General features: G+C 42.0%; 1 protein-coding gene across 2 annotated transcripts; it reads left to right on the top strand.

Annotated features, from left to right (window-relative positions):
- The first annotated feature begins 2,853 nt into the window (after window positions 1–2,853).
- Window positions 2,854–12,538, top strand: CASP6 (caspase 6). 2 transcript variants are annotated; one of them, XM_080639268.1, is made up of 8 exons: window positions 2,854–2,988; window positions 4,702–4,743; window positions 5,521–5,563; window positions 7,790–7,936; window positions 8,368–8,444; window positions 8,884–9,059; window positions 10,457–10,613; window positions 11,224–12,538. In XM_080639268.1, exons 1-8 carry the CDS (start codon window positions 2,958–2,960, stop codon window positions 11,460–11,462), a joined length of 912 nt encoding a protein of 303 aa, XP_080495394.1. In that variant the 5' UTR covers window positions 2,854–2,957; the 3' UTR covers window positions 11,463–12,538. The 2 variants fall into 2 exon arrangements, with proteins under 2 accessions (XP_080495394.1, XP_080495393.1); XM_080639267.1 differs by lacking the exon at window positions 2,854–2,988 and having other exon boundaries at window positions 4,631–4,743.
- Window positions 12,539–12,665: the final 127 nt, after the last annotated feature.

Below are 12,665 nucleotides of genomic sequence, written 5' to 3'. Positions count from 1 at the left end.
CCACAAAATCTTTGCTTAAGCTTTTCCTGCAGCAGAAATCCTTGATTACAGTTACCTGCAAACTACATAAATTGTGTTTTACAAGCCACAGCCCCAAAATGAAGACTAGCTGTCACCCCCAGGATTAATCATACCATTAACAACTTACATATTTATATGTAAGTGTAAAAAAAATAATACCTGTCCTCGTTTCAGCTGGGATAGAGTTATTCTTCTTCCTAGTACCTGGTACAGTACTGTGTTTTGGTTTCAGCCTGAGAACAATGCTGATAACACACAGATGTTTTAGTTGTGGCTATGTGGTGCTTAGCCTGAGTCAAGGACTTTTCAGCTTCTCAGGACCCCTCCAACAAGTAGGCTGGGGGTGCAGAAGAAACTGGGAGGGGGCACAACTGGGAGAGCTGACCACAACTGGCCAAAGAGATATTCCATACGATATGGCATCCTGCTGTACAGTAAAACTGTGGGGAGTTGCTGGGGGATGACAGCTGTCCTATTGCTCATGGACTGGCTGGGCATCAGTCTGCAGGTGGTGAGCAACTGCATTGTGCATCACTTTTGCATATTCTTTTATCATTATTATTTTACCTTCCTTTCCAGTCCTCTTAAACTGTCTTTATCTCAACCCATGAATTTACCTTTTTTATGATTCTCTCCTCCCTTCCGCTGTGGAAGAGCAAGCGAATGGCTGTGTGTTATCCGCCTGCCCTATTAAACCACAACAATACTATATATAGCAGCTCTTGGCATGTGATTCAGTATTGCATGCTTTTATGTAATCTGTAATACTCTAAATATTGCAATGGTTTTACTTTTTTCGTACAGGTTAAAGTCTTATTCTAGTTGCCTTCCTCAGGCTATTTTGCTTTTCTGGATGATACAGTGATAAGACAAGTGGGAATGACTTCAAGCTGAAAGACAGGAGATTTAGATTAGGTACTAGGAAGAAATTCTTCCCTGTGAGGATGGTGAGACACTGGCACAGATTGCCCGCAGTAGCTGTGGCTGCCCCATCCCTGGCAGTGTTCAAGGCCAGGCTGGATGGGGCTTTGAGCAACCTGGTCTAGGGGAAGGTGTCCCTGCCCAAGGCAGGGGGTTTGGAACTGAATGATCTTTAAGGTCCCTTCTGATCCAAACCATTCTGTGATCTGAACAACAGCAGTGTGTCCACAATCAAACTTGCTTCTTTGAACTGCGTTTCTGATAACATCCGCAATACTTTTTCCAAAAATACTTACTTCCCACTTACGGTGAAGCTACTGCAACAATCTGAAAGTGTTTCAGACATGTACATGCGCATATAATAAAAACTTCCATATATTAAAATCAACTGAAATGCACACCAGTCAAACGCCATCTTAGGCGTCATACACTGTGATCAAGTGCCCGGTGACTCATCTGAACACTGTGGCTGATTGCGTATGCTCTTCACCTCCAGCAAAACAAAGTGGAAAAGATGTTTGATTGTCTCACTAGGATCTAAGCAAACTGTTGGACTGAGGAGCAGGGCTGAGCAAGTTCATGGTGCTGAACACAAAACTGTTACAGAGTCCTAGATTGAGGTTTTACAGCTGCTACTTCACACTTGCTGCCAGTGGGCTTAGGGCATCTCTAGCATGAGCTGAGATCTGGGATTTGGAGTTTGCAAAACAATGAATCTGCTTGTTAAGGGTCTAAATGTTCCACATTTATTGTCTTCCAGTGGAAGAAACTGAGCTGTTAAAATGGTATCATGTTCTAACGAAAGTGTACACAAAGACAGTTTAAACAGTGGTTTTATCTTGATCTCACTGCCTGCTGGCAGTCTGAAGACAAGTCTAAACAAAGGGAAAACAAGCAAAGGTAATTAGAAATACCCCTGGCTCCTTCAACCAAAAGGGAGATGTCTTGTCTGAAAGGCTGAAGTCATGCAAGAAGCCTGTGGAAAAACAGACTAGACTGGGTAAAAATACCCACTCTATATCCACCTCTTTTCATGCTTGTTGCAGCAATCTGCAAGAGTGTATTCATACCTGCATTTATCCTACTGCCTACCTAGAAATAGGCCAGATAGGAAATTCAGACCCATTCATGGTACAAATCTGCAAAGCTGTTACACGGAAGGATGTTTTTGTCACTGGCTTTGGTTTAGAAACCGTTTGTTTTACTTACAACAGTAAGTGCCATACAATGAACAGGTTGGGAATATCAGCCTTTGTTACGATATCTCAGCACTCTCTTCAGTACCTTGGGGCTCTCCTCAGAGTTCTGAGAGATCAAAGAGCACTGACGCAAGAGTAGCACAAAGCTGCAAACTTACACACACCCAGACCTCTCGAGGGTTTACATGTGGGTGCATGTCCAAAACTGCATTTTGACTAACAGTAGTTTTACCTCAAGACAACAGTATGTGTCTTTAAGGGGACTTTAAGTACAGTTCTGAAAACTCTCAGTTAAGCAAACACAGTAGCTTCTCACCATGTTTCAGGACGATACCTGTGACAGTGCAGTCCATGAAACACAGCCACTGAAGTACACAGCACAGGAATACAGATAATGCGTGGCAAACTTAAAAAGTAATCGCAGAGGCTTTAACACATCACTCCTCAGTTTTCCCAGCTGAGTTCCGACTGACAGCAGCCGGCCCCCGTCATCTCCCGAGCAGGGACCTGAACACTAAGCCACCGGCGTTACGTATCCACCGTCAGGGCGCGGCGGTACCTCCGCAGCTCCCGGACAGGCCGAAGAACCGCAGCGTGTCCCCTCCGCTGAGCGCTGCTGCCGCTGCCGCTGCACCGGCCTCCGGGACCCGCAGGACCCAGCCGCACTCTATCTCCCGTCCCGTTGCTTACACAGGGGGAGACCGCCGGCGGAGGAAAAGGCAACAAACGCCCTCCCCCGAGGCGGAACCTGGGCCGGGCCGGGCAGGCGGGCCAGCCCCGGGAAGGTGCGGCGTCGGGGTGCTTTAGTCCGCGGTCATGTCGGGCGCAGAGGATCGGCGGGCAACAGGTAGGGAGGGGGTCGGCGGGAAGAGCCAAGGCGGCCGGCGGATAACGACGGCGGCCGCGGGCGGGGAGGGCAGGTTAGGGCAGGGGATAGCAGCGCCCAGTGTTATCGTTCGGGGCTCCTGAAGGTCTCAGCCGTCTCGGGGACGCCTCGTGCCCTGGTCATAGGGGCTTCCAGGCGGCCTGTGGCGCCCGCGGCTCCCTGCCCCTTACCCTCCGCAGGGGAAAAGTGGGACGGGGGCGCCCGTGCGAGGGGTTGTGAGGAGAGGGGCCCTTCCCAGCCCTCGTGTGACCCGAACCGACCGAAGCTGGGGTAGCGCTGCCCGGAGGTCGCTGCAGACGTTAGCGGGGAGCGGCTCCTTTGTTTCCCTTCGGAGAAAGGGGGAAGGTGCCGTGCGGGAAGGATCGCTGGCGGCGGCCAACGCGGAAGTAGACTTGCGTGCAGAATCCAGCGCACCCCGCCGGGGGCATGTCCCGTGTGTCCTTTCCCTCCCGCCCCCCGGCACAGCGGTTAAGGGGAAGCGGGGTCGCTTGGTCAGCGCTAAGGGAAACAGCTGGCGTCATAAACCTGGGAAGCGGCGGTGACCAGGGAGAACCGCTGGTGTATAGAGAAGGACAGAAGAGAGGAGCAGCAACACTAAGTGGGTTTGGACCCCCAGGGTGCAGTCAGGGTTACATATGTGGGTTTTGGTGCCATTTGGTTACCGGTATTTTCTAAATGCATGTCCTTTGGCCATACGGTAGACCTCTTGAGATTACAACCAGGGAAAGATGCTATCAGATCCCAGTGCATACCTGATCTGTGATTCCTTTGAAACAAACTCGTCTTCACGAGACTGAAGACAAATGAATAGTCCTGTTGAGAGCAACCAGTTTTTACAACAAGCCTGTGTACAACAAGCGAAAAGCTTTTTGTAAGTCATAATGTTTTAAGTAGAGTTTACTTGAATGAAACTGCAATATGACAGTGGCAGTGGAAAGTTAAAGACTGGGAACTGACTAAACAGGATTAGAAGAACAGGAAAACTATCTTTCCTGGATTTTTGTGGCCCAGGAATTCTGTTCTTCCTATATCTACATGGCAGCATTTTCTGTCTAGAAGTTTGTTGACTAACATTTTTACGGTCTGTTGTCCCCTTAAGGCAAAAGCATCAGCCAGATCTCAGGTACACAAGCAAAAGTACAGTGTAAATTTACACAAACAGATGCACTCTTAAAAGATCTCTGGCTTTCTGTTATCAAGTCGCAGGCAGAGGTGGTGTTCCTGTGTTCTATATACACTCATTTTCCAGCACCTGTATCATTAGTCTGACTTGCACATTATGTTTCAAGCAAATGAAATAGCCTTTTTTGTGCTTTTGGGTTACTAGCAGTAATGGTAAGACTCAACACCTGAAAGTATGATCCATATTTGCCAGGGATGTGTACATGTAAATACTAACACTTAGAAGCATGTGACTTTTCTTTGAGCCACCCCCTACTCTCCTGTGCTGTCATGTTCAACATAAAAGCTTCTAAGGCAGAGTCTAGATTCGTGCAAGTTCATTCTAATATCTTGATGAACTTTTCTCCTCTATCAATACATAGCTATGTTAGTTTGTTTTGCAAAAGGCTTTAATCAGATGTGATGAAAAGATGTGAAAAGATAGTACTATGTATGTACCAAGTAGTTTGTAATGTATGTGTATACGTGACCTATCTTCTCTTGCAATTGCAGGCCATGCCCAGCTGGATAGCAGACCTACAGTAACCACTACAGGTACAATATAGTATATAATAGGAAAATATTGTATAAAATAGTAAAACATAATGTGGTATACAATATATATAAACATAATGTAGTAGTTAGGCTCCACCAGTAGGAGGAGGTGCTGTGATTTTGTAGCCCATTGAGAAGGTTGAGGAAAAGGAGTAAGTATTTTTGGCCCAGCCATCTGCAAGTCTTTAGTTTTGATGCTCCCAAGATGCGCATGTTGCCGGTTGTTCCCACAGTGTTACCTTTATGTGCTTTCTCTTACTGGAGATACTTATGTCAATCTAGTTTTGCAGAAGAAAAGGTATAAATCTTGCATCTTCTCAGTTGTCATGAGCTATGCATACCGTTACACTGCCTACTATGACTCACATGCTGCATCCAACCTCAGGGACTGATCAGCTTTGCATTAGCAGCATTACTGAAATGAAAGAAACATCAGTGTATTTTCAGATTATGTGAAATCATAAATACTGAGTTAGACACTCTGTTTAAATAAATACAGCCAGCTAGTTATACAAAATCATGATCTCTGAATACGTCTATATAGATACAGATACACAGATATAAAATATGCATGTCTTGACCACCTAAAATTCAGGACTTTAAGAAGAGCCTCTAAAAGCTAATGAAGCTGTTTAACTGCATGCCTACTCACCTCATGTGTGAATGAGCTTTTGGTTCACATTAACAACTAAACTTTAAGGCTGGATGCACAAGTTCTAATTGTTTCTTTTTAATGAATGATTTAGTGGCTAAATCTCTTTTTGATCTCTTTAACAGATGGAAATCAGAACATCACAGAAGTAGATGCGCTTGATGTAAGGTAAAGTTCTGATGGCAGTGACACAGATTGCCCATGGCACTGAGGTCAGTGCAGGGTTTTCTGATTTTTGTTACGAACATGGCTGAATTATTCAGCTCATCTCCACCCACTTATGGAACACGTCTCTAGTTTTAGCTGTGCCAGATATAGAACCAGCCTTGTTATCATGCAGGCATGCAGAAGGAATTCCTAGGAGTGGGCTCCTTTTATGTTAGGTAATATGCACAGACTGTGGCAAAAGTACCATCATAATCTAAGGAACAATTGGGCAGACTAAGTGATAGAGTGTAGCACATGAATATGTTCCTCTAGAAGGAGGGTAAAGGGACCACAGGATAGTGATTCCATGAATTTTTCTTCTCCACCTTTTGACATCATATAGCGCTGGAGAAGTTAACTACTTGCCCAGTAACTTCCTTTGCTTCAGCTGCTCAGTGAATACAGCTGAGCAGAGGAAGAGCTATTTAGGGAAAGACACCCTTTAATGGTCATTCACAGGATCCGGGGACCAGTCTGTCCAAAATCCCTACCAGCCCTACATCTAGCTGTATCCTAAGGAAGATAAATTACCAAAATCCAGATAAACTCAGGTATTGGTACAGGTGAAATACCATTCATAATTACATGGCTAATGTTGATAATCTTTGCATTTCATCATGGTAAATACTCTTAACTGGCGAGAGTGTGAGAAAGCACCCCACTTAACTTTTCTTATTGGTTATCCAGCCAATGTTGTAGAAACATTGACACTAACAGTCATCTAGAATTCCTGTTCCCTGCTGGAATTCTCAGATGTCGCAAAAAGATGTTTTATGAACAGATTCCTGATAGTAAAGTGGAGAAGCAGAAATAGTTTAAGGATACCTTTGGTTATTTTATAATGAAACAAAAGCATTTGGCTGATGAAACTGCACTCTAAGTAATGTCTGCAGGCAAATATTCTAAACAACCTGCTTAACTTTTGAGATCAGACGAAACAAGGCATTCTCAGGGTGGTATGGCCATGGGTAAAACACACTCTGTATGTATGCCAACATACTGATCCCCATCATAATCAGCAGGCAGGTCTCAAGGGTATTCAAAGGCTATCCAAAACCTTCAGAACTCTCAAATGCTTCTGTAAATAGCCTGGTGGGGGAGCAGGGGGTGTAAGGGAATGACTCCTTCGTAGGTTGACCACCCAAGGAGAAAAGAAACTGCACCAAACTGACTATTCCATAGCAGGAAAAAAAAACCAACCAACCCAGTTACATGCCAAAAATAACAGCTGTCACTAGAGCCAGTCCTAGGGAAGCATGACCTGGACTGTCATTCTGTGTACCTCTAACACTGGCCTTGTCTATTGCCAGAGCGTTGTAGTTTCTGTTTTCTGCACCAATACCTCTGTGTCTACAAAAGCAGTAAGATTGTCTGCTTTGTCTCTCAAAATACAGCTATGCCAACACTTGGAAACAACCTTTTGGGTCCAAGTGCACAGTCCATAGGTGTGCTATCACAGATTTCTACGTTGCGTTTTGCTCATAAAGCAGTAAAATTGCTCAATGCAGCTCCAAACATCACACTAGTTGCCATGCTAAAGTCCTTTTCTTAGAAACTGGGTAGGTCATTTGTTCTGTCCTTCAGAACAACACTGTCCTTCATCTTTAGGATTTTGACAGCTGGTTGCTAAAAACTTGGATGCATAGCTTTTAGTTTTCTTTCATTTCTTCTCCCTTTGCAAGATACACCGGGCATACCACCTCATCACTAGTTTATTGCTTATGATGCAGCACTTGGTTTACTTAGAACAACTTGAAGCAGCTACAATTCCAACTAAGTATATAAGCAGTATCCAGTTATGTTAAAATAATACTTAGCTGTAACATGGAGAATTGAAGCCAAGTCTAAAGTACACTGTTATATGCCCTATAGTGTTACTAATGAGACAGCCTCCTGACAAGAGAAAATACAAATACATTGTAGAGAAACTGTTCAATTACCTGATGGAGTCTAGTATGCAGTCAACACTTCTTTTTACTGAATTACTTAACAAACCCAAGATTTTCAAAAATATCTAGCAATTTAGGCTTGTCCTAAAATATTGCACATTTTGAGGTCTTGTCTTCTAAAAATGGATCCTCCGAGTCTTTAGTCAACAAAAAAAATCTCAGCTAGCAGCAATACAGGGAGGGAATTCAATTAGCCATTAACTCATTAATCAAGAATGTTTTCCACCTCTGGCAACAGGCAAACCCTTGATCCTGCAGTGCAATACAAAATGAACCATCAAAGAAGAGGAATTGCATTAATCTTCAATCATGAGCACTTTTTTTGGCATTTGAAGCTGACAGACAGACGTGGCACTCTTGCAGACAGAAACAATTTAAAACACAGGTAAGAAACTCGGTTTCTCTACTAAAGCTTAAAAAGCTAAGCTTCAGAATTCATGCTTATAAAAGCAGTTACCCACATCTTACATTTAAGTATAGAACAAAAGATTTTGCAGACAGAAGCACCTATGCAACCTTGGCAAAGAAAGCTGTAATAAGAAAGCTTCAAGGCACATTGCTTTAAGTTACAGAAACTGCTGGCAGAAGTCCTGTGATTTCAGTGAGTTCAGAGCTCTCTGAGGACAAACTCTCTGAAATAACTTTAGGTGTCACACCTGCACTTGACACCAGTTTGAGTTCAACTTTAGTAGTTGTTCTCATAAATAATGCATAAATGGGAATATTCATTCTCCTGCAGGGCAAGCAACTGAGCTCATAGGAACTGACGTATAATTTGAGCAAAATTTTTACTAATACTCCATGTTTTAACAATAGTTTGACAGACCTTGGGTTTGAAGTCAGACATTTTGATGATCTGAAAGCAGAGGATGTGCTGCAGAAAATTTCTGAAGGTAGGAGGCTACGTATTTCTTATGTCTAACAATTTGTAGCAGAATTTCCAGATATCTTTTCTTCCATTCTCTCTGTTCATCCAACTTAAAATAATTTTTGTGCAGAAGGAAGTTTTTTAATGTTAGAAGGACTTAAGGGTTAGGCCTCAGATTATTTTATTGCAGGGTAAGTGAAGCTTCTGTGGAGAGAACTAATGAAGTTGCCAAGAGCTGAAAGAAAGTGACTGCGTAACATTACTCTTCCCACTTTTAGTGGCCTTTACCTTCAGCCATGTTAAATCATTGCACCTCCAAAATCTTTGCAGTATTACACTATCTGAAAATAGGGTTTATTTGAAACAGGACTAGTCAGAAATTGAATGATATGATACAAATGTATGATGTTTTTTAAGCCTAAAGATCACTGTTTAGTCATCTAAACAGCACTTAACTATTTCAGCCTCCAAGGATGACCACAGTAATGCTGACTGTTTTGTTTGTGTGTTCCTGAGTCATGGCGAGAATGATCACGTTTATGCATACGATACCTACATCAAAATTGAGACAATCACTGACATGTTCAGAGGAGACAAGTGCCAGAGTCTGATAGGAAAACCAAAGATATTTATCATTCAGGTAAGATGTTTGTTTCTGCATTCAGTGAAGTTAATTCTGACCTATGTCTTCGTTAATACAGGAGTTGGTTTTCCTAACACAGTCCTTCTACAAGGGTAAGTTTTTGCATCTTTAGGAAAAGTTATGGAGAATTGTTCCTTAAAGAATTTAAGACAAGGATTCTTCTCTTAAAAAAAACCCAAAAACCAACCCTTATGTATATGAGTGTTATTATTATGATTCTAGCTGTATTTAGCAAGCAACCCAAACTAAGCCCTTGTCAAATTGATTGTGAGTGTATATTTTTGTTTCGGTGTTTGGTTGTTTGGTTTTTTAGTTGGTTGGGTATTCTTCTCTGTTTTTTTTCTTTTGTTTCTTTTTTGTCCATGACCAGTACTTGGTATCTCTGTAGAATTCAAAGGATCAATTTAAGGCTTTATAGTCTCAAAAATATGGTTTGTGCTAAGTGGTCAAATAAAGCCCATATGTAACCCTCTGCTTCACTCCTGTGTTCACAGAATAATGCAAGTTGGAAGGCACGTTCAGGGTCTCTGCTCCAGCCTTTAGTTCAAAGCAAGAGTCAGTTATGGGGTCAAACCAGGTTACACAGGGCTTTATCCCATCTTTACTCAGATTACAATTAGCAAACTCATGGGAGAACCTGGCCCTCAGCAGATTGTAACTGTAGTACTTTATTCAGCACTGCCTTGCCAGCAGGTTTGAGGGAGCTGATTGTTCTTCTCTAGTCAGTACTGGTAAGCTGCATCTGAAGTACCATGTCCAGTTCTGGGTTCCCCAGTACAACACAAATATGGACTTCTTGGAGTGAGTCCTGCAAAGGGCCACAACGATAACTGAGGAACTGGAGCATCTTTCATATGAAGAAGGCTGAGAGAGCTGGGGCTGTTCAGCTTGGAGATGGCTGCTCAGGGGAAATCTTTATCAATGTTATAAACAGCTGGGAGAAGTCAATAAAGAAGAGGCACAAATTAAAACACATGAAATTCCATCTAAACACAAGAAAACACTTTTTTAATCTGAGGGTGGTCAAACATCTTCAGAGTAAGAGAAGAAAGTCACTCAGCTGCAGAGTCTCTCTCTGTGAAGATAGCTGAAAGCTGACTGAACATAGTCCTGGACAACTTACTCTAGCTTAAGCCTGGGGGGTTGGACAGGGTGATTTCAAGAGGATCAAGAGATCCAATCTCAGTGATTCTGTGATCATCTCAGAGCTTTTTCTAGGCTTCATCACGGGTGTTTTAACTGACAGAGAAGCAAATGGGTCTTTATGAATTCAGACTCATGGTAATGTGGAAACATCTAACAAGAGAAGTCCCCTCTGGTTAGCATCAGAAGTATCATGTTAACATAAGTGAGATTGGAAGAGGTGAAAGCATAACAATACTTCTAACCAACAGGCATGTCGAGGTGATAAACATGATGACCCAGTTATTGTTCAGGATTCACTAGATGGTAGTGATAAATCCATTGTCAATGAGACTGAAGTGGATGCAGCTGGTATCTATACCCTGCCTGCTGGTGCAGACTTCATCATGTGCTACTCTGTGGCACAAGGTAAGTTCTAGTATTTTACATTCAGTGTCTGATACTTCACCATAACAAGCTTTAACATTTATTCATTTTGCAGTCAAAATAATGAGTACAGTTCCAAGTCATCTGTTTTACATGTCTGATAAGTGACATCTTGTCTGGGAAAGAGCCTCACATATTAAGGAAAAAGTGAAAATAAACTATCAAGGTTGCAGTTAATTTGCTAAGAAACATTCTCATTAATCTTGCTGCTGAGCTGTCGTCTGGCAGCAAGTATTCCCTTTTTTTCCAGGACTGTAGGATTCTGGTGGCTTACAAATTTCACTGCACTTACATGGCTGTCCTCTCTGTTCCTCCATGTATCTTGCCCTCAGTCCCATCTGCTTTCTTGTAATGTGCAGATGCAATCCTGTAAGCTGTCAGTCCACACTCATCTTGGCTAAGCACTGTAAGTGATCTCAAAGCCATTTCTGATCTACAATTTCCAGTGAAATTACATAATTGGCAAAGTAAGATTTACACCCATTAGTAATCCCTTATGGATGCAGCTAGCAAGCAGTAATTCTCCATGTATTTTTCAAATGGCATCACTATTTACATTTGGATATATTTTTATGTTCCTCTTCTACAACAGGTTACTTTTCTCATCGTGAAACTGTAAATGGCTCCTGGTACATTCAAGATTTGTGCGAGGCACTTAGGAAGCACGGATCTTACTTGGAGTTCACGGAACTTCTTACTCTCGTTAACAGGAAAGTATCTTATCGCAAAGTGGATATATGCAGAGACATTAATGCTATAGGAAAAAAACAGATTCCTTGTTTTGCCTCAATGTTAACTAAAAAATTGTATTTTCATCCAAAATCTAAGTAGATTGTTACTGAATAATGACAACCATTAATTAGTACTCACTGCAGAGGTGAAAGACACACCATCTTAGTTCAGGAGACTAATATTCTACAAGATTGTTTGCAAAAATACTGGGATCAAACGTTATAGTTTGTATACATAATAGTCTCCAAAATCTTAAAGCCATTTTAAAGCCAGTTTTACAGCTCTGTTCATCTCAGGGAATTTGGGAAAAGTTGACTGGTGCAAAACTACTAGGTGCTCAGATTTTATGGGAACTGGTACTCTAGGTTACTTTTTTCCTTAAAAGTTTGTTGGTTTTTAACTACGGCACATTTTAATATTTGCAAAACATTTCAAATGTTGCATTAGGTTAACTTGCTCCAAGAGCACAGTTGACAGGGAATATGTAGGGCATCTTTTGAAATTTGTGGACAGCAGTATCCACCTTCCAATTTCTGTGCATTTATTGAGTTTTTTAGATGTTTTTTTTCTCTCAACACTAAAGAGGAGCTTAATTACTTGAGTACAATTGTAGCATTAATATAGGTAGAAGACTGCTTTTTGCTTGCAACATCATTTATGTTTAGGGCACAATTACAGCTTGCTGGTGCTTTGTATCCTCAGGAGAAAAGCAAGCAGTAGTTAAGTGAGACCATGCACCACTTGCTTAGTGTGACTTTGGGTAAGCTCACCTTGCACATATCTCTAAAGCTGAAGCACATCATTTCAAGGTTCCAGGCTTACTTACAACTTCTGGTCATCTCTAGGCAGCTCTGCAAAATACTATATACACAAGCCTTCATACTAAAGACCTTGGTGGTGGATCAGCCTTTTCCTCCTCTTGGCCTCAGAGGAGATCAGCCATACTGTCACTGTGTACATAAAAGTGATGGTGCATTTGTCACCATGGGTCATTTCAGCATAGGATTGTTACTACTGCAGCATCCGCAGTAGCTCAATGATACTGACTGGAAGCGAATATTTCTTTTATTATTTTTTACATTATTGGTACCTATGCTTAACTCTGGGGGACAGTGGAGAACTCAAGAAAAGTGTCTTAATCCACTTTCTTGGGTATGAAGGAATTGATTTAATGGCTCTGCTTTAGTTAAATCTTTCCATGTACTACGTCCTGGGTCATAGATGTTAAGTCTTCCTATGGCTATTTTTAAGCTTTGCATAAATCGTATATGTCTGATTTTTTTTATAAATTCTTTCAATAAA

The sequence above is a fragment of the Psittacula echo genome, assembly GCF_963264785.1.
Source record: "Psittacula echo genome assembly, chromosome: 1".
Taxonomy (NCBI): Eukaryota; Metazoa; Chordata; class Aves; order Psittaciformes; family Psittacidae; genus Psittacula; species Psittacula echo.
This window is presented reverse-complemented; position numbering and strand designations above follow the sequence as displayed.